The 27742-nt window shown below is 43.8% G+C and overlaps 1 protein-coding gene across 1 annotated transcript; it reads right to left on the reverse strand.

Moving 5' to 3' along the window:
- Positions 1-352: 352 nt before the first annotated feature.
- Positions 353-27713, reverse strand: C4H1orf198 (chromosome 4 C1orf198 homolog). The gene is made up of 4 exons (XM_063124398.1): positions 27331-27713; positions 17560-17610; positions 7911-8444; positions 353-4808 (listed from the first exon to the last, which is right to left on the reverse strand). The coding sequence occupies exons 1-4, from the start codon at positions 27679-27681 to the stop codon at positions 4752-4754; spliced, it is 993 nt and encodes a 330-aa protein (XP_062980468.1). The 5' UTR covers positions 27682-27713; the 3' UTR covers positions 353-4751.
- Between the last annotated feature and the right edge of the window lie 29 nt (positions 27714-27742).

The raw sequence follows: 27742 nt of genomic DNA on the forward strand, positions 1-27742 counted from the left end.
TCCATACAAAGGGCTGCATGGCTATAAAGATACCTCTTAAGGTTTTCACAAGATTTTATTCAGTTCTGTGTATCTACAGAAAATCCAGAACACCTTTCTTTTTATTTTCTGCTAGGTCAGGGATGAAGGGAAGGAACCTTGGCAATAGGGCTCAGAAAGTCCCCAGTAGCGAGACAGATGAGGTGTGACAAGGGTTTCATCCTCACTGGTGGCAGCCCATCAGTTGTTGTTTTTAAAAAAACGTGGGGACCCCTTGTTAAAGAAGAGGTCTACAAGAAGGAAGTGACTCCCTCTCCCAATCCATAACAGAAGGCCAGGACATCAAAACAAGAGAGACAGTGAAATTGGTGTATGTCAGGTGACTTTATTTAAGAAGAATTTGTATATAAAATGTGACCAAGCACAATTATGAGTAAGAATTTCATTAAAAACAGGTCTAAGAAAGGGAGAAAGCATCAGATTTTAGCCATCAAGGAACAGTAAATGAAGGGGTGAATACAGGGTTTGCAGCATATATTGCTGGTTCGTTCCAGTGGGTACAATCCACCACGTTCCCTTGCATAAGCCTCACTGTCATGAATTGGGACTGCACACAAACGCATTAGCAACAGGTTTATGCCTTTAGTGTATAAGAGGAAACACAGGGAGAAAGAACATAGATCCTGTCAGCTTTTAAAGCAAATATCTTTAAAAGACGCTCCCCCTGGCCTTAGGACATTCTCTCCATTGAGCTAACAAAGTTGGAAAGTTGCAGCTTTTGTCTATTAAACTGAAAATACTTGGTTCTGGAATTTGTCAACATATAGAAGAGGACCTGAGCTGTAACATTCACACTGTACATTGTTCAGCATTACTAAGATTGTAAAACGATTCCCTTTCAAACTCCAAAAGTGCAAATCAGAAATGCCTTGATGGAGAACTTGTGCTCAACTTTAGGTCTTTTTTAAAAAAGATTTGTTGCTTTTATACAGCAAATAGATTTTTTAAAAAATTCTTTTCAAATACCTTTTGCAAATATTAAAGTGACCTGGGAAAAATGTAAACGTAGCAACATAAAAAAAGAAAAACAGGGCACTCGCCAACTGCCACCAGAACTTCAGAGGTTTTCTTGTGCTAAAATCTCTTCAATCTCTTACATTCCTGATAGCTACAAAGAACAAGACAAATGACTCCACAAGTGTCACTCAGCATTTGCTATCCAAATGTCAATTCACACTTCCATGGGAGCACACTTGCAGGACACCGTGCTACTATGGTAAACACAGTGGTAAACACAGGAATTACTGTGGTAAACACATAACGCTAAACCATGAGGTGATTTGTTGAACTCTGTCTTGACTTTACTTGTCCCCCACAAACCATGGTTTGTTAACCAGCTACAAATTGCAAATAAAAGCCATGGTTTGTTGCCAGCTTAAAAAGTTTAAACCTTGTTTAAAGCTTGGCTCGTTATAATGTCTGAACCCAGAACTGTGACATCCCTGGCTTGTTGGCACTGCTGTCTGCTTTGAAACAGAGGCAGTGCCTAGCAAAAGCAGCCTGAAAACAAACTGTTCCAAAGGCAGGCAAAATGGAAAGGAGAGAAACAAACCAGAAATGGTGGGGGTAAGGGAGCCAGTTCGTTTGCTTGTCTACAAGACAGTTCATGGTTAAAGCTACAAGCTGGGGTTAATGTAAATCATGGCTTAGTGTTATGTGCGAATGTAGCCAGTGTGAGGGAAAGATGCATCTCCAAATATGTATCAACGAACAACAAATCAACCAGAGTTTCTCAGCAAGTGTCTACCACATACCTGAATGTTTGGAGAGAGATACATCTGCCTTTCCCACTTCACTCTATACCACAAAACACTTGTGTTATATAAAGGTGAATAAAAGTATGAATCAGCTTTCGAAAGCAGCATTTTCTCTAGAGCTCACTTTACCGCAACTCCTGAATTTTATTATTTTCTGTTACAATGGACAGAAACTTCTTTGGAACACTTCTTTGAAACAAAGACTTGGAATAGCCTCTTCATTTGAGTGGGGAAACTGAGATATATCTTCCAAAAGAAAATGTCCAATATCAGTATGAGGCCTATTCAAAGGGCACAAAATACTGTGCAAGCTTTCAAGTTCTCCAGAACCCCTCATCAGGTAAGATGATAACAAAAAGCTGGGGGCAGTGGGGAAAAAATGGCCGATGGGCAAGCCGTGGAGTCTGCATTTAGTTTCAGCCTTAAGATGGAACGGGGGAAGAGACATTCAAATTTGGCTTTGCCAGGTACCAAGATGGTTTCAGGTTGCACCTGGGAAGAAGGGTTGTTCTCCCATGTTCAAAAAAATAAAATCCAGCTGATCTGAGTAACAGCTGGATGTTATATTTTCAAACTATCTCAGTACCTTTTGCTTTGTTTACCATCTTTCCTGATGAAGAGCTCTGGAGAATCTGAAAACTTACCCAGTATTTTGTGACTTTGGAATTGGCCTTTTAGAGTGATAAAGATTTTGGATTTTTTTTTCTTTTGGTCCACACAACTACCTTCATTGTCTGCCTGCAGACTATGTTTAAGACAGCAGCAGACTGGATGAACATGAAGTGGATTGAAACAGAATAGAGTGACACACATTTTATTGTAGGTGTAACCTGAATCTTGAGATTTTAGTTCACACTAGTCACAGGTCTGGACAATAGAGGTCTTTAAGGTTGCTATGGCCTTATCTTACAGTTGCTATGGAGGAGGCTACTAGTAACTGACCTTTCAAATAGCATTAAATAGAGAGACCACAGACTGTTGTAGGACAATTGGAGGTTTTTCTCTCTCACCATTAAGCCATGCCACCCAGGTTCAGATGACACAGCATACCATGGCAATGCCTGGGACTGAAGATTCAAAATGTCCACCAGCATGTGTCCACCCACTGTGGCTTAAATAATTATGTGAGCGGGCCCAGACAGAAGGCATGAGTTTTGCTTTTTGTCCCACAAATATTCAACCCGATGCAACTGTGTGAAAGCTCCACATGGCATCAGAGGTCAATAAGCACAATGAGCCCCTGTACTGGGTTAATAATCTGGCAATCCAGTTCTTGAGGTTCAAAAGAAGAAGGTCAATCACTTTTGGTACTGGATTGGACAAACCACCATTTTGTGCGTAGAGGAGAAATTAAGGCTTGAAGGTGATGGGGATAGAGTTGAGGCAGGCTGGAAAACCACAATGCACTTTCAAGATGGCAACTCAATGGACATGGCATTTTTATTCATGTCTATTTTAAACCCTAGACAAGAATGAGGCCTGGCCTACAAACACATACATACATACACACACACACACACACACACACACACACACACACACACAAGAAGGAGGTGGTAGAATTCTGAGGTGGTAGATTGGACTGTATCATTTCAAGTTACAGGTGGGAGAAGTCATTTTTGAATGTTCCCCCATGTAAAGAACTCCCTGTAAGTAAAATCCACAACAACTACAAAAATTGAGCACATCAGGGAGTGTGTGACAAGTTAGAGTTCTAGTCCCACTGAAGGAAGTAGCACCAGAAATTAAGTCATGCCTTCAAAAGATGCCATTTTTATTAAAACTGGTTTAACTCCCCCCCCCCCCACCTCCAAATATTCTCACAATCTTTGCAACAAACACAGTGGATTACTGTAAAATTCTTGGAGGGTGGGTGGGAGGATTGACACCACTAGAGATTGCAGTGCCTTGCTCCATTGCCACTCTTATAAGAAATGCCAAGAGGCATCAAGAGAATTGGTTACCTTTTGAGGTTATATTCCCCCAAAGATTTTGTTATCTAGCGATTTGAAATCTATAAAAAAATAAAGGAACAGCTTTGTCCCATATGTTTCATATTTTTTCATGTTGTTCTCTCTGCCTGCCCCAATCCTCCATTTGCTTTACTTTGAGAGAATTATTAGCTCAAGGACAGCTATGCCCTTAGGAACATAGGAAGCTGCCTTGGTCCATCTTGCCCAGTATTGTTGACACTGACTGGCAGCAGCTCTTTTCAGGCTGGAGTTTTTCCAGTCCTACCTGGAGATGCCAGGGATTGAACCTGGGACCTTCTGTATGCAAAGCATTCCCCTTTGGCAAAGCTGGTCCATTTAAAAAAAATATATCTCGCACCATAAGAACACTGCTCAAAAGTTTACAAACTGGTAAACAACAACAGAAAATAAGCCAGGTCAAGCTAAATATACCCACACAAGAATAAAAATGTAAAGTATCTGTAAGCCTCACTGTCTGCAAAATTTATCTGAAAGAGACATGACAAATTTTGGTATTTGAGCTTTGTGCTTCCATAGAATCCAGATCTAACCCCTTCTCTCTATAAATGCTTCTCTTCTTTGTATTAATTCATCTTGTAGCCCATGTAGTGTACAAAATTAAAGTGGGTCTCTCCGTTAGGTAGCTTCAACCTCTCTCTCTGGCCAGACCCTCTACCTTGTCCTTAATATACATACAATTATTAGGAAGTGTATCGTGCCCATCCTCAGCAAGTCTATTCAACCTGTAGAGTATTTACAATAAAATAAAATAAAATACACTTCTAACACTGGACCGTTCCAAAATACAAATACCCATCAGGTTTTACAAAAAGTGTTAGTACAAATGCAACATTTAAAAAGAGCTGGAAAAAACCCATTATTTTTAAGAACACATAGAAGCCAATAACAAAACAAAACACAAAATAAGGAGAGAGATGTTCCTTCTCTTTCTCCAAACTTGAGCTGTTGTTTTGGTTTTCCTTTACCAGTTGTCTAGAAAATCAAATCCTGTCTTCAAGATAACATTACTTGCATTGCTCTGCAGAGAGAGAAACAGAGAGAAAGAGAATTTAGACAAGGTGAATACTCAGAAAGGCAGAAAGGACTAAAATTAATACTAACCAAAGTGAGACACAAATCAGTACATTGGCTTTTATCCAGACCTGAAGGGCTCCTTCCAGCCATGAAAGGCTTTTGATCCAGCAAAACACTTCTGCTGGTGGAACAGAGGGGGAGGTGATTTTTGCCAATTTCCATCCTCACCCTACAGCAGGGGTTGGCAGAAATAGATATCCAGATGGTTTAGGCTTCAACTCCCAACATTCCTGACCATTGGCCATACTGGCAGGAGCTTCTGGGAGTTGAAGTCCAAAACATCTGGAGATCTACCTTCTGCCCAACCCTGCCTTAAAGCACCCCCCCCCCAAATCTGCTCCAGAGATTTGGGGAGAATTGGTAAAAATTGCTTCCCTCCCCTTTCCACTGGCAAGAACATCCTGAACAGAACTCAACTCAGGCAGTGCTCCTGCTGATGGGAGCAAACTCTGGATCCAACCCAACAAAATTACACATGTGCATGTACACCAGAACCGCTGTGAGATTCCGTTTCCAACATGGGGCTGTGGAATTCTAAATTCACATCAAACGTTAAACACCATCCATTCTTAACGTATTTGCCCATACCAGAATATGCCACTGAATATGCTAATAAGCTCATCAAACGTGATGAGCTTATTAGCTCAGTGCCCTGATTTGCTCTCAGAAAGCTCTATGTGCCAGAAACATCTCCTAAATGAGTTCCGCTGAAATTCATGGGTGTTGCACAGGAGTCTCAGGCTGAGCTGTCAAGGGGGCTGTTTTCATGGCGCTGAGTTGGCGCCACCTCCCTCTTCAACCCTGCACTTTCTCTCTTGTGGGGTGACGTCGGGATGGAGTGTGTGGTTTCTGGATGGCCATCTGGGTCCTGAAGCCACCCCCACCCCCTTCCTGGTGAAAGGCGACCAATCGCTGGTCACCTTCCACCAGGTTCCGCCCCCGGGTTGACCCCAGATTGTCCATGGAGTGATATTACACGGCAGAAGCCCCATGTTGACGTCGCACGTTTGAAGAAATCAGGGTAAATCCCTGCCTTTTTCTAAACACAGCATCGCTGGGAAGCTCTACAGTGGCTGTGAACCTGCACTTGTGTCGTCTAACCAATGTGGCGCAGATCCACAGCCAGCACGAGACTTTCCCCACATATAGACAGCCCCCAGGGCTAGGGACAGGGTTATCTTTGTAGGTTTATGGTTAGAGGGTTAGATTGGGACTCAGGAGACCCAGGTTCTATTCTCCATACAATAATGATGCTCACAGCGTGCCTTTGGGACAATCCCTGACTCTCAGCCTAACCTACCTCACAGGGTTGTTGTGAAGATAAAATGGAGAACAGGAAGACCATTTAAGGCCACCTCAGGTTCATTGCAAGAGGAAAAAAGGCAGGATATAAATGTAATAATAAATATATACTTAGTTTTTTTGAAAAGAAAATGTTGCCCTCAAGTGCATCACATTCAATCCCACCCTCCAGAATGGCAGCTATCCACTTATATGGAAGGAAAAAAGGGGGTCATACTAACCCACTCTTTGTTCCTGGTGACCACAAAAGAGATTTTACACAAGAGAGGCAGCGGGTGCTTAAAGACAAGGCTTCTCATGTGCAATCACCCTGCTTTGAACACAGAATTTTATGGGGTGGCGGGCGGTCCAGAAATTGTAGTCTTCCATTTGTAACCCTCCCATGTTTCCCCACCACTTCTTCTATTTCCCCCCATTACAACAAAACATCTGTGAAGGAAGAAAAGTCAGAAGAGCCTTCTGACTGGCAGCACTAGGAGCCCTCTGTCTAGAAATGCCAGCATACACATCTCCAATACACAAAGGCCATTTCTGCCTGATCGCCTGCAAGAGATTAATTGCCACAGGTGACCAGAGAAATGGACTGATCAGGTCTGGGCACCACACTTCAAGAAGGATGCAGACAAACTAGAGAGGGTTCAAAGGAGGGCAATGAAGATGATCAAGGGTCTGGAAACAAAGCCCTATGAGGAGAGAACGGCCTGGTTCTGACAACATGCTAAACCATGCTGCTTAACCACAAAATGGTTAACAGAATGCATTGACCTTAATGCATTCCATTAACCATTTTGTGGTTAAGCAGCATGGTTTAGTGTGTTGTCTGAACCAAGCCACTGAAAGAACTGGGCATGTTTAGCCTGGAGAAGAGAAAATTGAGGGGAGACCTGATAGCACTCTTCAAATACTTGAAAGGTTGTCACATAGAGGAGGGCAAGGATCTCTTCTTGATCCTCCCAGAGTGCAGGACACGGAATAACGGGCTCAAGTTACAGGAAGCCAGATTCCGGCTGGACATCAGGAAAAACTTCCTGACTATTAGAGCAGTGCAACAATGGAATCAGTTACCTAGGGAGGTTGTGGGCTCTTCCACACTAGAGATATTCAAGAGGCAGCTGGACAACCATCTGTCAGGAATGCTTTAAGGTGGATTCCTGCATTGAGCAGGGGGTTGGACTCAATGGCCTTATAGGCCCCTTCCAACTCGACTATTCTATAATTCTAATTAAACGCAGGCTGAATCCACAACTTGATTTGTCCTAGTCAGGAGCAGTTGGCAGCTGTGGGCCTGGCAAGAGGCCTGCTTCCCCACTCACACAAGCGAATGGTGAAGCCCCTTCATGCACAGAGCACTAGCCACACATCAAATCTTCCATGTTGCAGCCTACTGTTTCAGTCTTGCCCACGTGGGCAATTCCCATGAAAATGAATTGAAGTGATGGTTATGCAACAGGAACTGGATTTCAGGAAATGTAATTAGCAGCTAATACTATGTACCTTACGGAAAATGGTAGCATATTCATGTTAATGCTATGACTAGCCTTATTTCTCTGATCTACATTTGGGGGGGGGGGGTGAGAGAGAAGAAACAAGCTTAGTTTACCTTTAGCATTCTACAGAACCCCTAATCTTCTCAAAACAACATCTGGTGAAGGATGTGTGTGTGGTGGTGGTGGTATTTTCGTTCTTTCCTTTATTTGTAAAGCACTCTAATAAATAAAGCAAGGGATTAAACATTGGCCTTTACCTGACCAAACGTCTGCAAGTCATCACCGGCGACTTCGTTTTTGGCCCCAGGGGACGACGGTTTTTCCACTGGTTCAGGACGAGCATTGAGGGCGTGAACTGAAGGCTGACCAATCTGAGGTTTCTCCCATTCTATTGCCGTCGTGGCAAGAACTGGGGCGGCCAGCTTTTCGGGTTTAGGAACACTGGGCTTCTCAGCTTTCGCTGCCTCTTTCGGGCCAGATTCTTGCCTGTAATAAGGCTGGAGGTTCTTCTCCCCTTTCTCCATGGATTTGATCTGGCTCGGGGTCAAAGAATGGAACTGAGACTGCTCCCCTTCGCACTTGGAACGCTCAGCATTTATCTTCCAGAAAGAAGACTCCTCCTCTTTCCTGGTGGGTAGAAGCCCATCTGAACTCGGCGTTTTCCCAATCTGTGCGGGTTTGGGGGGCGGAGGGCCTGGAGCGGTTTTGATGGGTGGTTTCTGTTCGTTTTGAGATGCCACGCTACCTGGTTCTTGTATGGACAGAGAAGCAACGCTGAACTCCATCTGACTCTGTTGGGAGATTAAAAACAAACCAGCAATGAATTTCAAATCTCTTTGCGTGGACAAAAAGTACTGAGAGGATAAGATCAGAGGGGCAACCATAGGCATTTTGGGGGTCAGTGATGGGGGCGGGAGCATTTGGCAGACTCTGCCAGGGATGCTTGGCCCTCAGCGCCTGCTTCAGATCAGCTCTGGGCATGGTTCAGCATCTGGCACACCACTTTGATGGTTTCTAGGCACACACCACCTGCATTTTCTGCCTTGAAAAGGGGGTTCCTGCAACCTACAGAAGTTGTGCAAATATGGCAGATTGCAATGTATTTGCTTACAGAGGCTGGAAATTCATTACAAGAGAGAGAGAGAGAGAGAGAGAGAGAGAGAGAGAGAGAGAGGCAAAGCACTGTTAGAGAAAGGGTACCAGATCTTACAGATTTAGCTTACTCTGGAGACAAACACAGAGCATAAATTCACTTAGAGCATTGATAAGGCAATATGAAAGAACATGCAGAAACATGAAACCTTTTTTTAAGATGGCATGGGGACATCTTTCTGTCACAGGCTTATGTGGTTGCGTGCCTACTGTGCAATCGTGCCCTCAGACTAGTTTGAACATCAGGACACATTCCAATATGCTTGAAGTAAGCGTATGATCATGGAAGCATCAACATTTTACCAAACTGACATTGGCCACAGGCGAGAAGGAAGAGACGTTGTTGGTTAAGGCTTCCATCTCCAACCTAGTGTCCTCCAGATGGGGACTTCGACCCCCATCAGCCCCTGCCAGCATGGCCAATGGTCAGGAATGCTGAGAGTTGCAGTTCAAAACATCTGGAGGGCACCAGGTTGGGAGAGGCTGGCTTAAAGTAACATGAGAAAAGTCATGCCAGTAACCTATAACAATAAAACCGAACTGGATGTTACCTTGGCAAACACATCGTAGCCATCCAATTTTTGCCAAAGCAAGTAAAGTCGGGATGTTTTCAAGGGAACATCAGAGCTAAAGCACATGGAGTGTTAAGTGCAGGGTGCGGCTGATCCCAAGAGTATGAGTTTTTCATTATTTTTGGATAAGCGTGTGGGGCCCCAATCCACACTGGGAGTACCATGCTCAGCCACTTCCTTCTCCTAAATTTGCAGGGGCCAAAGAATGAAAACAAAAACTCAGTTGGTGCAAACCACCCAGGCACAATGGTTCCGATATGGATTGGGAGCCCCCCACGCTTACCTGAAAGTAAAAAAAAAAAAGTCGGGATCAGCTATATTCAGCCCTCAGAGAGGGGAGCCTTTGCAAGGCAGGAAAAGGCTTCAGCCTTCCCCTACATCTGATAATTCTCCCCTAAAAATGCCTCTCACAAAACCCACATTAATACCACCGGGGTGGGTGGGGGGATGGCATCGGAAGCCCTGTTGCCCATGCAGTATCTGGCTTGTCCCCAAGTCTGCTGCAGAAATTGTGCCTCCAGATCCCAGCGACTTCTCAAAAAAACTTTCTTTTGGATATGTGGCCTTCCATTTTGCAACTGCTTTTTTTGCCCCGTTGTACAATGCAGAAATACTTCCTTCCCGCAAGACCCACCTTATTTTATATTTTGGTCCTGCTCCATGAAAAAGTTCTGTGCACCGAGACAGAGAGCGAGCATGCCATGGAGAAGGATAGGGTGAACCTTTCCCCAAAACTTGTCAGTTTGCTACATGGAAGGATGTTTGTTCCACCATGCTAACATGCCAACATCCCATCTTCAGACTGAAGTGATGCAGCCAGTGATGTGGATTTTTCAAAATTTGATTGGAATACAATTTAGGTGGTTTGACTCCTACTTAAGTAAAATAAAACTGAAGCCGGACACCATATTAATTTTATATACTTTACTAATATTCAAAAACTAGTTGAACTGAAATATTTTATTTTGGATGCAATGAAAAGCACTTAATGTGGTTTACATGTTACATTCAAACCAATATAAAAGTGTTACTTTGGAATTATTTTTATTAGAATACTTGGAAAATATCTGAAGACAGAACAACTTAATTGCACATGCTTATGTTCTTGAAAACTTAACACACTAGTTCTACATACACAGCTCTTTAGACATGCTGAAATATGTGCTTGCTAGGGGGAGTTACCTGAAAAGTTAGTTACAACTGCTCAGTTTGACTGGCATTTTACTACTATTTACTGCAGAAACATAGAATAGTGTGTAGACAACAAAGAGACTTGTGTTACCTTAAGGACTAACATGTTTATTCTGGCATAATTGTTTCATGAACAACGTCCACTTCACCAAATGCATGAAGTGTGAGGCACAAATTGGCAGATTTATATACACATGCTTGGAGGTGGCAGAAGGAAAAAGAGATGTAAACTGTATATAAATCTGCCAATTTGTGGTTAACACTTCATGCATCTGATGAAGTGGGCAGTGTCCACGAATGATTATGCCAAAATTTGTTCATCTTTATAGACTCTTCATTGTTTCTGCTGCAACTATCACATCTACCCTTTTGAAAATGAAATACTGGACATTAAGAACATAAGAGTAGCCATGCTGGATCAGGCCAAGGGTCCATCTAGGTCAGCATTCTGTTCACAGTGGCCCACAGGAAACCCATAAGCAGGTCATGAGTGTAACTGGTGTACATAGTCATACTGCCTCTGATACCAGAGGTTGCATACAACCATCAGAACTAGAAGCCATTGATAACCTTCTCCTCCACGAACCTGTCTAATCCCTTTTTAAAGCCATTCTGGTGGCCATTATAACATCTTGTGGAAGTGAATACCATAATTTAACTATGCACTGTGGGAAGAAGTACTTCACACAGTGCATAGAGAGAATGTGCAGACATTGTTTCAGTCCACCCTACCTGAGCACAGTCTAGGTAGAATATTACCGTTCAAATCTGCTGCAAGCATAAACGGGGCCTCAGTAATGCTCAAATGAGGCAGACTGTTGAGGACTGGTTTAGACAATCAGACAGATGGATCACAGTCACTTTCATACAGAGCTAGTCACTGAGGGGGCATCTATGACTTTGGTCAAGGAAAACACACAAACCACTCCTGCAGCAAGGTGAAAAGAGCAACCAAGCCCTTGATCAACTGTCAGAGCAAAGCATACTGAAACAAAAGAGCAGTGATAGATTTACTTGCCCCTGGTAGAAAACTTTCAGCCTGGGATACTGAGAAGTCATTTGTGTCTCACACAAACTGGTGTCCTCCAGATGTTAAAGTCTAAAACATCTGGAGGGCAACAAGCCGGGAGAGGCTGGGATATCATGTTCAGGCAGTTGGAGGTAATGTCAGGCTTGTGGTATGCACTGCCTAGCCTGCCTGGTTTTTTCTACTAGCCTCATTCATTCATCGACATCTGCATTGCCACGCAAGGGTAGGCTGGGTTCCTGCCCAGGCCAAGGAATGCAGAGGTGTTGGCAGACCAGGGACAGACCACACGCCTTGGCCCAGAATGACAAATGTTACATTTTCTATTCTGTTCTTCCTCAAACATTCCCTACTTAAAACATGTATTTCCCTCACAATTTTAATCCCTTCCTCTCATATTTTAGGAGTTGACTAATTTCTAATGTTTGTTTGTTTGTTACATTGAAACATGTCCAATCTTGACAAAAGAACTGCTGTGGATGTCGCACAGAAGCCCTTGCAGCAAAGGACCACGCGCAGCTGGCAAAGCGCTCACCTCAGCCTGGCCGTTTCTGTCACGCAAAGAGCGGGTATGTCTTTCAAGTTACTTTCAGTAACAGCACAACTCTGCGTGATGGCTGCTCTTCAAACAGATGGCTCCAAGATCAGAGTCCTCCACCCAGATAAGGTCCAATGGCAAGAGGGAGGCAGGGTGGGTGGAATGACGAAAGCCCTCCTGTCCCACCTTGAAGCACATTCACAGCTAGACAGGCCACGTACTGCTCAGTGGGCAGGATGAGTGATGAAGAGGAGGATTCATGTCTCTCCCCTGCCTGCCCCCAGCACTCTCCCTTTACACCCTCCCTGTCTTCCTCCAAGGCCATTGCTGTAACCTCAGAAAGAGGAGACACCACTAAGCCTTCCAAGGCACTTGAGAGAGGGAAAGATGGGGGGGGGGGAGATCCATGATCAGATCTCTTCCTCCTTAGCTCTGTCTAAAGGTATGGAGGAGACTGGCAGCATCCTACGGCACATTTGGGACAGAGGCTTGCTCTGTAAGGCATTTTTCCACTCTCCGGCTAAGGCCAGAGAAATCTGAAGCGTGTAGAGACTGGCAAGTAGGAATGGCCCATTTCCCACCCACACCTCTGTCCCTGGGCAATTCTGGGACAATGGAGAGAGAGATAAATGAGTTGTCTTAACAAGTGGCTCGCTTTTTTAATTTTAAAATCCTTTCCCCTGCCCCCTGCAATCTGTTTGTAATTTGTGAGGTGCCCTATCCCCGCTGAAAATAGTCTTGATGACCTCCGTTTCAGTCTTCTTTCAAACCTACGGCCCAAGCATATTTAGACAAAATGTTCACCACTTTTTAAAAGCCACACTTTAACATGGATTCCAGTTAAGAGTTTTGTTGCGCTTTGATCAGGGGTGAGCAGCTTATGGCCCTGCATATATTTTGGCAAACAACTTCCATCATCCCTCACCACTGCCATTGCTGCCTGGGGCAAATGGGAGTTGTTGCCCTCCAGATTTTGTGCCCACCAAGTCACCCACCCCAGCTTAAAAGCTTCTCCAAAGAGGGGTTCTACCCCTCCAAAACTCTCCACTATGCTTGACTGATAATATATCTTTCATAAATAGAGCATCTGGAGAAACCACGTTGATGTGGTGCTTCTGCACTAATCAAGACACAATGTTGCAACTCAAGCTTTTATTGACACAATCGTATATTTGAAAATTAAACACAGTTGTCTTCTTTTCTTCCTTGCCTTTCTCCTCTTCTCCTTCTTCAGGTTTTATCATGTTTACACAAGGTAATGCACCAGCATGAATCCAAAGAGTAATGCCTTGGCACTTTTTGCAAAACCTCTTCAGGCTTTCTCTGTCAAACAACAGAAAAAGTTAGCACAGATCTTAGCACTCATTCTCATTCTCTCTCTCTCTCTCTCTCACTCACACACACACACACACACACACACACACTCTTACACACTTACTTACCCTTAGTAATGGCTTTCCCCCACATATTGGTGCCATTTCTTCATAGATCGGTTCCTTTACAGCCACTTCGCTGTATACTGGAGGCATTTGCTCATCCACTGGCTCCTCTTCCCCGCTGGAAACTCTTTGATGCGGTCTCTAAGTAGGCGAAATCCTTAGACAGATGTTTCTTACTTGCAGCAATTCATTTGCCAATGTGGAGCCTAAAATCTTCTGGCTGACCAAAGTGCTCCTCCCCATCAATCATCCTAGTCACAGTTTCGTAAAGTTCACACCTGTCTCCAAGGGTTACCTTCTTTCCTCCAAGGTGCTGGCACTGCACTCAGCCCTGGACTAGAGATAGATCTTGGGCAGGGACTTGGTGACAGGTATCCATGCGCTCTTCTGTAGATCCACCAGTAAGGGACAGAAGTCTCTGCAGGATTCCACGGCTAGGCAAGGCCAGACTCCAACTTGCAGTGGCTCCCAGCAGCTTCTTGCAGTTTGCCAGAGGAGCCTAGATTCACTACTTTTGACACCAGGGCCTGCCTGACAAAACTCTCATTGGTAAGTCCAGAAGATGGCAGAAAAGATGACACACAGGCTTGGAAATCAACCCTAGACACACCAAAAACAAACATGTGGCCTTCTAGATGTTGTTGGACTGCAGCGCCCGTCACTGCTAAACAGCATAGCCAATGGTGAAGGATGATGGGAGCTGTAGGCCAAAACATGTGGAAGGCCACACATCCCCCATCCCTAGCTAGAAGGGAGGTTATGGAAGTTGTACCATGGCTCTTCCAGAGGTACCCTTTGCAGGCTCTGCACCCCTTTACCCTCACTGCCAATAGGTGGCAAAGGCCGCATGCAACTAGGCAAGTATTAAACTACAAGGCTGATCCCGTCACATCACATCAAGCAGGATCTGAACTGACAAACGCTTCTCTCTGGACTAAAAACAGAGAAGACCACAAGAATCCAGGGAGTTATTTTTATATCTTATTCACTCGCTGGGAATGCGGAGTATGTCGTTCAGCAGATAGCATCCGCAGCCAAAACAAGCCGTTCGACTTGGTCACCTCAAAATAGAACAAGAAAAGAGGGGAGGGAGGACTACGAACATTGAGACAAATCCTGTAAAACAAGAGTTAACCAAAACAAAAAACCCGTCCCAGACCCTAAACGTTAAGCAAAACCTAGTATTCCAAGAAGCAGAAATCCAGCTCGTTCCAGAAGGACAAGAAGAGCCTGCAGCTGGCTGCATTAACAGGGTACATTATGCCTTGGTCTATTAGGCAACCACAGAGGTATGAGGACAGCAAAGAAAGCATGAAAGCAGAGAAGAACTCTTTTGTAAAATAATCCCCACCAGAAAAAAATAAATCTGAAAGTGGCACTGCATCTTGTGACTCTGCACAAAACCAAGATGACAAAGCACCAGAGAAACAGAACGCAAAATAGCTTCCGATTGGCGGATAGAGCAATACTGATGCATGTTCTATTTGTTGCAGTAGCAAAGAACACCCTAGCCCAGCCTTCTCCAACCCAATGGGGAGTGATGGGAGGTGTAGCCTAACACATCGAGAAGGGTGCCTTAGACAATCCCTTCAGGCAGGCAGGTTCAGGCCCCAATCCAGCCCCTTGACTCCCACATTCAAAGTGCAATCCTGGTGATGGCAAAGCTCCCGATATGGTCTGCATTCAGATCCAGAAATTGAACCGGTCTTGGGAGTCTCCCCATCACCTCCCCCCACCCCGCATGCTGAACTCTGATACAATCTGCCAATACAAGCTCAAAGGATAAGCCAGCCTTTCCCAACCTAGCAACTTCCAGATGCTGCGGGCTTCAACTCCCATCAGCCCCAGTCTGCATGGTTGATGGGCAGGGATTCTGGGAGTTGTAGTCCAAAACATCTGGAGGGCACCAGGTTGGGGAAAGCTGGGATAAGCAATGCGGAAAGGACAGGTTGGAGGATCTGCATACGCATGTGGATCAAAGGACTGCTTCCAATGATACAGCTGTCAGACTGAGAACACTTCAAACTGACTCCATGCACTGCGACTGTACGCTGGTTTCACGTCCCAGTTCACGATGCAGACCGGATGCCATTGTGTGTCTCCATATTGCAGCAAGCCACCGCAGGGAACGACTGGCATGGGGACAAACCACAAGGTGGTACCTGATCCACACGGCTGGGACTTCAGCATCTAGCACATTCTGAAACCCAAAGACTCCAAGACTATGCACAAAACCCATTTGAACTGCTGTGGGTCTTGTTTTCAAATATTTTTGTCACAGATGCTTAGTCTCTTTGCATGTGGTTTTCACACCATTCCAAGAATTGCAGAAAAAACTTGAAAAACACAAATGCAGAACTTGGAAGAGGGAGCAGGTTGATATATACCAGGAGTGGACAACTTGTGGCCCTACAGATTTTTTAGCTTACCATTCCCATTAGCCCTCACCATTCCGTCCACTGGCTAGGGCTACTGGGAGTTGTAGGCCAAAACAACAGGAGGTCCGGCCACCTGTGGCCCACCCAATGTCTTCTACTAACTCAGAGTGTTGATCCATCCAGCCTAGCAGTGTTAGTCTATAACACCATCCTCTCAACCCATTGAATGTCACTGTCTGTAGTCTATGCCACATATAACTGTAACCACAACCACAGCTAACAACCAGGTGGACCCTTGTGTTGTTTTGAGAACAGTGGCAACAGAAACCTATTGCCAACCAAGAAGCAAGGATCCAACAGCAATTTCCCCCCAGAAATAAAAATAAAAATAAATCTTTGACCAGCCCTATTTTGAAAAATGTTAGTTCTGCAGCATGGCCAAGCTCCCAAAATAGGGAAAGCTAGAAGTAATTATGGCTTTGAGGCCATGACTTGTTGACTCCCAAGCCGTGGGTTTTAGGAACATATATAACTGGTATCCTCTGGAGTATGATTCATCTGCTTGGTGCCTTCCACATGTGTTAGACAAAGTCTCCCATCATTGCCAGCCAGCATGACCAATGTTAATTGATGGTTGGGGACAATGGGAGTTGAAATCCAATACATCTCAAAGGCACCAGGTCAGGAGAAACTGCTCTGGAGTACTCAGAGAGGGATAAAACTGGCAAATGACATGAACGGAAAAGGGTTAAGGAGGCCCCTTGCTGCTTTTCAGTTCCACAGCTGCTTCTCAGGGGAAAAATATTGGGGGAAGAAATCTGCAATTGTATGGAATGTGCAGTTCAGCTTAGAGATGCATTGTGTCACTCTCCTCTTCAAGCAAAATTCATTCAGGTCAAGCAAAAGGAATAATAAACACAGCACTAGCCCCAGAACTACGCATAGATATTGCTCCTTATGAAAGACAGAGGGAGAGAATAACTAAAGGGATGCAATGTGACACAGGAGAGCTTCTAATGTCCATTCCGAAACACAATGAATTCTGTAGCAGAGTTAAAAAGACAAGACACTCTCCAGCATATAAAAGGAAATGTCACCTAGATAAGGCAAGAAAGGTGGCGTAGGCCTTCTGACACCCAGTAGCTTTGCTGGGGTTCTTCCCGTCACTACAAGCTCCATCTGACGAGCGTCTTATTGCACACTCGTTACTGGGCACTCACTGAGTTTGCTCAGGTCCTTCACATGACGTTGTCTGCTTCCCACACCCCTTCCGCCCCTTCTGGCCTTCCTTGCATGACAAAAAGGCCCCTCATTGAGTCCAATGTATTTTTGAACTTGGAATTGCTGCTCTTTCCTGCTGTGTGCAGAAGAAGCAGCGCCATTAGAGCAGCTGACTCAATGGGCCTTGTGCTCATTCTGTACTTCCTCTTTTGAAAAGAGGAATTAACTGAGGAATGAAAACACGGGCGGAGAAGCAAAGGTAGGGAACGTGTTAACCCCTGGTGTGATGGAGCTTTACAATTACAAAAGCAACCTATTGGTGTCCATTTGGTAAACACTCCAAGGCGAACGGACATAAAAGAGGAATAGAACAGTTTACGAAAATTACCTTGGTCTCCCAGGAGAAAGGGGCAGAGTGTTCATCTTGCCAGGTGATATCCTGAAATAAAATTGGAGAAGAATTATGCACAAATAAGAACACACACTTCTAAAGGCCAAAGAGATGGAACTGCATGGTTTAAAACATAAAAGTAAACATGGATTGGGCAAATGTCCATTTTAATCAGCAAACCGATGGGGGAAGACAAGAGTTATGGCAGGAGGCACCCTTAAGATGCAAAGTCTGTAAGAGATCGGCTCACAGTGTACACTGCCTTGTGGAATAAATCCTGGATTTGAAGTACGGTGTATTACCTGAATTATGACAAGTGTATTTATGACACTATAACTACTTCACTCTAAAGCTGTTACATAAACAGACAGCTGCCATTTCATTTTATATCAAAACACTTTATACACTCAAGAATTGTGGGATTTATTTATGACATGAGAACGTTAGTGTGGCCATCATTCTACATTTATTGCTTCAGATGCCGTCTCTCAAAATGTGCTCAGTTAAGTAAGAAAAAGATACTTCCTCTTGTTTTTAGCCTCTTTACACAGAATCCATCTGGATTATTCCTAGTTCACGTGTCACCCGCCATGTGAACTCCAAATAAAAAGCTGCTGCCCACAGCATCCAAAATACCAACCACAGAGTTCTCCCCTTCTCTAGCTCTGCTGCACCAAGAGGAGAAATGCCCTTTCAGATGTATAATTTGAGTCTCGGAAATGCTATCACGCTCTGGGTCGAGCATACTCTTTCTTCTTTCTTTAGCAAGTTGAAGTCTTCTGGTTGTGGTCACCGTGCCACAACATATGTCTGTGAAGAACTACATTTGCAGAACGTAGACCTGTTGACTGGGGGTGATAGGGATTGTACTGGACTACAATCCCTATCACCCCAAGCCAACCAGTCCACTAGCCATGCTGCTGGAGATGATGGGATTTGTAGTCCAACACATCTGGAGGGTGCCAGGCTGGGGGAGGCCACTCTACATATGTAAGTCAGCAACAGGTAAGGCTCATGCATTCAGCTGCAGCTTTGCTGCAGCAAGTGGTTTTCTTTCTGCAGAAATTTTTCATTTTTCAACTTTGTGCGCTGTGTAATGTTATCCAATAAAACCATACTAAGGATTTTGGCTACAATTTCCCCCCAAAGGCAGCATATTATTTCAGTTCACTACACAGAACGAGCTTCACATACACAGTTTGCACATTGATTTTAAGTGTGATTACACAAGAGAAGCTACTCATCAATTATGGCCAACATTTGAAAATGCCCAAGACTTCTAAAACAGCTGCTCAGAAGTGATTGAATGATTTGATTTCTACAGAACCTATCACATCCTAAGAGCTTAAACAGGTTAATCATAAAGCCCCCAATTATGAACCTTCATATTACTCTATTCTTGGCCACTAAAAGCCAACTTGAATAAATGTGACTTCCACCAATTCCAGGAGACACTCAGGCTGTATGCACCTTTGGAGAGCTGTCCTGGCACATGCGTGATCATCCAAAGAGATGTTCCTGGTTATGGTGGATGCCATGCTGGAACACAAAGGTGGTCTTTTAGGTAAGTTAAGCCCATGCTGTTTGTTTACTGGAAGGGTACAAAGATGTAACATGGCACACGGATGATCAACAAAACAGGAGGAAGCTAAATACTTTGAATAATGTTCAAAACCAGCTTAGAATAAACCCATTGGGGTACTTATCAAAATGGATTTCTCACCCACACCACCAACGCACAAAAAAAGTGCTTCCCCTAAATGGATGCCAAGGAATTAGGCATTCATTCGCTTAGCAGCATATCTAAATAGCTGAAGCTGCTGTTTGCTTCTGTGCATTGAAGCTCATGACAAAAATGCAATCCACAAACAAAAATTCGGTCATAGCCTAACCTCAGTAGCCAGCTGCAAAGGATCAGATACAGCATCTAACAGCGACATCGAAGCAGCTTGTTAGGGAAAAAAATGCACTGGAATTTTAAAAGGGGGAGGGAGAGAGAGACACTGGTATCTTTCTTTCCTGATGGCGGATGACATAAGTCAAGATCAGATCATCCATCATAGCCATTGAAAGAGCCAAATAACTGCTCTGTTATCCAAAGCAACACAACAGATTTCTCTGTTGGCAACTAAGAAAGTCTTACAGTAGCATCTCGATTACATAATAGGCATTTTTGGATAATATCGGGAAAAGTTGAAGGGGAAAAGAAAGAAGAGTATGAGGGCCAGAGATGGAGGTGGCTTTAAAAAACTGTATTTCAAAACACCTCCTCCTGCTCACAGGGATTCACACGCATGCACACCGGTTTCACTACTAACTTGTAGGGGGAGGGAACACTACCACATGTAGCGGTGCACTCCCTAGCTCTGCCCCCTAGGTTGCATTCCCAAAGCCAACCCCCACAAACACCTGCAGCAGGAAGTTTGTTGTTGTAGTATACATGTTGTCTCCTTGGGTGACTTAGAACCCTGATTCTGTAGGCGTTTGCTCTTCAAAGCGTGAGGAATGGTGATGTGGATGCAACAGAGGGGGCTGATAAGCCCTGCAATTCCCTCATGCAATTTTAATTGCCAGAGGGAGTAAATAATTGCACGTAGCTATAAACAGTGTTGAGGCCTTGTAACTTCCCAACAACTCTACAGATGTGCCAGTTTTTCCAAGTGCATAATCTTCATACCACACAGGGTATCGCATCCCATTGACCATAAATTTTGAGAAGTTTGTCCTGGGTAGGACCCGGTAGGTGGGAAAGAGGGAGAGCAAAGGGAAAGAGAAAGGAACAGGTGATATATTAATGACTGGGAAGGTGGTAGGAGACTATCAATAAATATTTGAGAAATACTGGGGGGTCTTTCTTATAGAATCATAGAATCATAGAATAGCAGAGTTGGAAGGGGCCTACAAGGCCATCGAGTCCAACCCCCTGCTCAATGCAGGAATCCACCCTAAAGCATCCCGGACAGATGGAAGAAGGGGCAACCACTGAATACATGTGCAGAGTAAGTGTGCATGAAAGTCAACCTCATCATTCCTGTATCCAACCTTTACTACCTATGAGTCAAGTGCTGCCCTCCAACTAAACTGGTGGTACGCAATGTGGCCTTCCTTATGTTTTGGTCTACAACTACTGCCAGCTGTAGCAAGTAGAGATGTAAAATTTCCAGAAATTTTGAAGCCATGGGGAAAAAACCCAGTTTTTTCCCAAAGGGTTTTGGGGGAAAACAAAAATTTTCTGAATAATTGAAATAATGCAATATTAGCACTTTTTACATATTGAAAGTCACTTTGTTACTTTAGGAACTTAAAATGTAATTATGTCCAAGTTAGTTTGGCATAAAATTATTACATTTGGTATATTAAAACTACAGTGTATTCAAACAATTATTACAAACTGAATTTACTTTTTTAAACTTTTTTTTTACCTTTTTGGTAACAAATGGAGCTACACACTCCTGAACTGTTAGGAACACCTGAACTGTAAGGAACTTCTTTGGTTTTGCTAGTTTATGAGGAGCAGGCAAAAATAATTTAAAACAAGAACAGAGGAAACCATCAACATTAGTAACAAAGAAAATTATTTATGTCTCCGCTAGTCTTCCACAGTGTCAAGCAGACATAAAGCACCCATTCCCATAAAAAGAACTCAGAAAAAGAAGGGACCAAGATTCAATGAATATGCATGAAATTTAATCAGACTCATTTTCTGAGCTATAGCTATCACTATCAGTTTCAGTCTCTGCTTCAGTGGCAGTGCCCCCTAGTGGGGGAAATGCCTCTTCCTCTTGCATTTGAGAGTTGTAGTCTCTATTTGCAACCTAGGACTTCCTTGTCCTCGGTGCACAGAAATTTTAATAAACTGATACCGTACATAGTTTTTAGAAATCATTTGGAGAAGTAAATATCTGAACACCTTGTGTTAAACATTTTATTCATCATGCTAAAATAAAACAATCCATAATCCATTTTTCTTCATTTTTTCCAATTTTTCAGAAAAACAAAACAAAAAAGGCTTTGGGGGGAAACAGAGAAAACACACTTATTTCCAATTTTTCCCCAGTTTTTTTCCAGGCCTTCACATCTCTAGTAGCAAGCAGAGCCAATGGTGAGGAGTCATGGGAATTGTAGACCAAAATATCTGGAGGACTATGAATTGCCCATCACTGAACTAGACTTAACCATGGAGGCAGGGTTTTGGGTACCTCTTATGTCCTGAGCAGTTCCTAGATGGCAGACGGCACAATCCTATGGACTGTGCCCTCAATGATCATAAGCCCCTAAATTCAGAGGCTTACGGTCATCCTATGCAGGGCGGAAGGTGCGGTGGAGGTGATCATCGCCTCCCTGTCCTCCCACCCTACATTTTTGTAGACCGGCTTTTTTGCCCATCTAGCTGGGGAGCTTTGAAGGGGGAGAAAGGAGGCTACAGAGGCCTTAGGATAACTCATACCCTGGCCTCTCCAGCCTCCTCCCCTCCTCGCCCACTAAAACTCCCCCTTCTCTGAGATCAAGTTCCAAACCTTGGAAAGCAGCTGGTACGGTTCCTTCCATGCAGCTGCAAGCAGTGGGTATGTGTGTCAAACCTCCAATTTCCCCTCTCCACTGTCAGGGTGCTGTCTCCTACCTCTGAACAGAGACTCTGAAATATCCTATGTACCTTCAGACACTGTCTAGGGGCTATAGGACTGTTTCCTAAATACATTTTGAGTACCTGTGCTTTCTACCTATTTGATGCTGACACCTAGAAATGTGAAAGCTCTCTTTCACACATACAAATACATATTATGTAATCTCATCATTACAGTTTCAAAACCCTGTATAACGAGTTGAGCTGACAATACGATATTCAGAAGTTGGAGAATGTAACTAGCCAAATTTGGTAACATCCAAAAAGTTAAGCACATAAACAAATACCACTCTGACTTACACACAAATAGTCTTAAAGCTGGAGTAAAACTACATGTTCACCAGGGAGTGGCTACATAATCTATTATATTTCACTGCATGGGCTAAAGCCAGCACACAATTGTCTCTGCATCCTCAATTTCTTCAAAGGACAACTTCCAAAACCATCTTTCATTGCTTTACCATATGGGTTAGGATCCATATGTCCAATTGCCATAGCACTGAATCTCAGCACAGAACCATCAAGGTTAATTTTACCAGCCTTTTCGGCTGAGATAGGGAAGGCTTTGGGCATTTGGCATAAATCCACCAACGCTTTGTGGCAGACTGATCACACACACGGCCTTGAAACTACTGCAGGCTAACGGAGAAAGATATGTTCTTATTTTCGATCTATATTGTTTAGACTGTGCAACTATTTTCATCAAGTAATGGGTGAGCTTCGGAATTATTTAGAGGTGGGGCAATTGCTACATATTACAAGATATTAATTTATGTTTGCTCATTGCAAGCGTACCTAGAATGAACACTAGCCAAATGTATATGGATACACACTCATCCCTTCAATGAAAGATTTTTTAATTAGAGCTCAAGCCATAGCAGTGCATATTGCTTGCCTTTTAAAAATATAATTATTTTGTTGAGACTGGCAGTGCAATTGTTGATACGTTATGTTTCTACTTTGTAGTTGTGTGTAGGCCACTGGTGAAAATGGAAAGTTGAAACACGTTTTGCCCATTTGTAGTTTTTAAAAGATTTCTACACACGCATGCACACACAAACGTATTATATTAAAACATTTTCACCTCACAGTTTTACATATTACAATTCCGTTATTATGTATTATATTGTGACACACAGGTTTGGGATACAATGCCTCTAATATTTGCACTTTTTAACACTAAACTATTTTAATTGTGTGTATATTTTAATTTTGTTTTTTGTAAAAGGCATAACATAAAACCTATAATAAATAATAGAGAGCTTCGGCTATTGGACAATATAAAAATGAAAATTATTATTATTATTATTATTATTATTATTATTATTATTATTATTATTTCTTACCCGCCCCTCCCTCTGGATCAAGGCTGGGAACAACACTGAATACAAAAATACTATAAAATACTAAAATTGATTAAAAACATAAAACTAAAACATTATTAAAATAACAGTCAAGCAAAATTCAAGCAAAACAAAACCTGTAGTAAAAACTGGTTTTCCAAACCTAGTAACAAACAAACAGGTACACGTTAGGCCAGGGATAGGAAACATGGTGCTCATAGGCACCAATATGCCCACAGACACCTTTCTTGACACCCACCAAGGTGACCTATCCCTCTTACTATTTTTGTTTTAAATTAATTTTGGTTTTTACATTTCCTTACCAGGAACTGGAAACACTGTGAAATAGGCTTCTGCTAAAAACTGTGGGTTCAAAGGAGTTGTTTAATATGTTGGGCTTTGAATGTCGTCTTCGACTTGCACTCAGTGTTTTAGGCATGTTACTTATCCTTTGCCACGCTTCCCAGGGCAGCTGCCTTCAAATTTTGATGGAAACCATGCCAAACACAAGACTTGCTACAACCCCAATTCAATGTTCAAGATAAACTTGGGCATACTGACAGTCCTATTACATAAAGGCTGTTATGCTGGTGTGTTTTCAGTAAGCGTCTATATCCAGATTATTATTAGGTTTTATTAAGAGGCATCTGTTCCAGTTCACCATGGCTTTGCCGCAATTATCGACCATCAAGAGTTGAGAAGAGCAAAACCAAAAAATACTTAGGCTTAGGGCTGTTACATTTTATTTTCTACACCCTTGTTTTTCTTGGCTCACCGGTAGCAATGGAAAACCTGACTTAATTTTTAGAAGGTGCCTTAAAAACACCAGAAGTTGGAGTATTCACAAATTATTATACCGCCAAATCTTCCCGAAGAAACACGGAGTGGACTGCCAGATTCCTTGAGTCAAATATAAACATTTCCTCAATTCTAATTTTAGGCGTAACTTCCTACCGCCTGTTGCTAAAGAAGTTAGCTGTCAGCCAACCCTTTTTATACTTTCATACTTAAACCCTTGCTTGATTTCTCTGGATCAATCTTTAGCCTTTGCTACCCAGCTGAAAACTCCAGCAGATCTGCAGAATTTTTTAAAAAATGCTGGATAGCCATTTCTAATTGAAGTAGAATATAAAGTTCTTCCAAGTTTAAACTTGAGGTAGGCAATCTAACACCTCAGAATATACTGTATTTACTCTGCACAGTCATATTAGCCTGTTACACCTTGACAGCTAACCAATTGATTGCAGTAAAAGCTGTGCAATGCTTTAAATAAAAACTGGGGGGGGGGGTGTTAATAGAGGCACATGAACTGAGGTACAGCTGAGGGAAAGAAAACCAATTTAACAAAATGGGAGACAAAGACGCTCAAACTGTTAGCAAAAGATTATGCAAGGAGATGTATTTACAACCCATTCACATGGTCACCACACAATCACTTCAGGCTCTCATACACTTGCCCTCAGATTTTCAGGCTTATTGAACACACAGGATTTTTGGCCATAAACCATGTGCCCCATTGCGTACATTACTGTGCTCGGAGGAGAGAAAAAAATGTGCTTCCACGAATCATGACAATTGGTGCACACTGGAGTGTATACAAACTGTTTATACCAAAGAGACTCTGCACAATCCTGAGGGAACGGATGGGGATGCACCTAGCTATATAAAATTTAGTTTGGGCTCATACAATTCTACAGCTCTGTTTCGCAGCTTCAACTAAACCACATTTGACAGTCCTGATACAACTGAGTTTGCTATTTAACCCTGTATTTGCACATATGTATGTGTGTAGGCTAGGCTTACACAACATTTTTGGCCCCAAGGGCCATATGTTACGCTGGCTCAGGGTTGAGGCTCAGACATGAACACATAAATAGGCATGCACACACATCCAGGCATGTGCACATGCAGCCAGGAAAGAGCCATCTGTATCAGGATCACTGAAGAAGAGAGGGGAAAGCCTTCCCTCCACCCCACACCTCCACCCCAGTGATCCCAGTACAGTTTGCTCTTTCCTCATTCCTGCTACCAGCTAGGAAAGACCCATCTGTATCAGGATCACAAGGGGAGGAGCTGGAGAGAAGGCTAGAAATTAGTGGCAGCAGAAACAGGAAGGAGGAGCAAAACTACTAGGGTACTGATTTAGTGGCAATGCGGAAAGGGCACCCTGAGAGGTCACAGATAAGTTCTCGAGGGCCAAATGTGCCCCCGTGGGGTTGTTTACCCTTGTGAATTTTAAATGTGGTGTAAATTAGGGTGACCATATGGAAAGGAGGACAGGGCTCCTATATCTTTAACAGTTGTTTAGAAAATGGAATTTCGGCAGGTGTCATTTGTACGCATGCAGCACTTGATGAAATTCCCTCTTCAACGCAACAGTTAAAGCTGCAAGAGCCCTGCCTTCTTTTGTATCTGGTCAGGAGGGCAGGGTTCCCGCCGCTTTAACTGCTGTGATGAGGGAATTTCACCAGGTGCTGCATGCGTACAAATGACACCTGCTGAAATTCCCTTTTCAATTCAACTGTTAAAGATATAGGAGCCCTGACCTCATATGGTCACCCTATTTACTGTAAATACACCTACCACCTTCTCAGTCCATATCACCAGCATAGGGACAAGTGCCTGTGACAGCTTATGCCATGATGAACTGGCTAACCAAACCTAAGTGTGCAATCCTAAGCATGTTTTAACAGACATAAATCCTACAACCGAGAGTCTAAACATACATAGAATTGCACTCTAAATGTTTTTTTCTTAAAAGATTAAAAATAAGTTACTGTTTAGATGCCTAGGGTTTAACATTGCTCCTTTTTGGAAATTTCACACAAGCAAATTGGCCTTTCCCCTCCCAGCCCTAAATGCATACTTTGAAGGGAGAGTTCCGTGCACCCCTGAAGAAGAAATGACGCTCCCATTATGACCTCACACACAGTCTTACTTTTTCTTTTTACAGCTGAGTAATAGTATCTTTCACAAGTGCATATTAGCAGCAACAGCTACAGCTGTGATGCACAAGAAAAGAGAAGCTGTGACAAAAAGCAAACAGACATGCCCAACAATAAAAGGAACACTGCCAGAGGTCAGCAGTTAGAACCACCACCAATGCTCTGCAGTTACAGCGCTGATTAACCATGGGAATTCCAAAGCAATTTTAGCACCTGTAGGAGCAGAAAGTAGAGGCTACTAAAGAGGCTCAAATAATAAATAACCGACAGTGTATTAGCTAAGGCTGCAATCCTACACACACTTTCCTCAGCGTAAATCCCACTGCATTTAGTGGGACTTGCTTCCGAATAAACAAAGCATTGGATTGCATTTTAAGGAGAAGCCAGCTCCTGGTTTACAGCGCAATCCCATGCACGTCTGCTTGGAAGCAATGGGACCTACTCCAAGGTAAGTACATGGAGGATTGCAGCCAGCTTACCTAGAAATCACACCTGCCCTCTACTCAGTAAGTCTTCCGTCATTCCAACTACACGAAGCATAGCAACTCATTTTTAATGATTAGCAGAAACAGCACTTTGTACATGCCTACAGAACCTCTCTCCCCCTACAATACGTGTTCCAGGGCGAAGCTCTAACGCTGAACGCCATATCTAGAGATAAGTTCTTTCAAACGTGCTTTGAAGTAAACAAAAGCTCTCTTGTACCTCCCCACGCCAACTTGATTTCTTTCCCCCTGCAGATCTCATTTCCCTCAATGCCACCCTTCCTCAACTCAGCCCTGGCGGAGTCAATACGAAAGCGCGCCCGTGAGCATGTGCAGAGAGCCTTTTTGCCCCGGCCGGGGCGGGGTGTTACCTCGTCTCCGAAGTGTACCACCTTCTGGCCGGTGTTGAGGCGCAGGTTCGGGTAACAGACCGGCGGCGGGGCGGCGCCTCGGACGGCCCCTCGGTGCGCCGCGTACCGGGCCTGAACGTGGGGCTCCACCAGGTTCTTGTCGATGATCTCGTCCTGCTGGCGGGGCGGCAGCCGCTCCCACTCGGGCCCGTAGCGCTCGCGGATGCGCTCCTTCTCCGCCATGATCTTGCGAGCCATGGGGCTCAGCGACGAGAAATAGCTGAAGCGCTTACGCTCCCGCTCGTCCAGCGGCCGGTTGCCGTTCATGACCGCCGTGCGGGACGCCGCGATCGCCGCCGCCATGGAAGCCATCGCCGCCCTGGAACTCGCTCGGGCTCCGGGACTCGGGGCAGCGGAGGAGGAGGAGGAGGAC

This window comes from Elgaria multicarinata, chromosome 4 (assembly GCF_023053635.1).
Source record: "Elgaria multicarinata webbii isolate HBS135686 ecotype San Diego chromosome 4, rElgMul1.1.pri, whole genome shotgun sequence".
Lineage (NCBI taxonomy): Eukaryota > Metazoa > Chordata > Lepidosauria > Squamata > Anguidae > Elgaria > Elgaria multicarinata.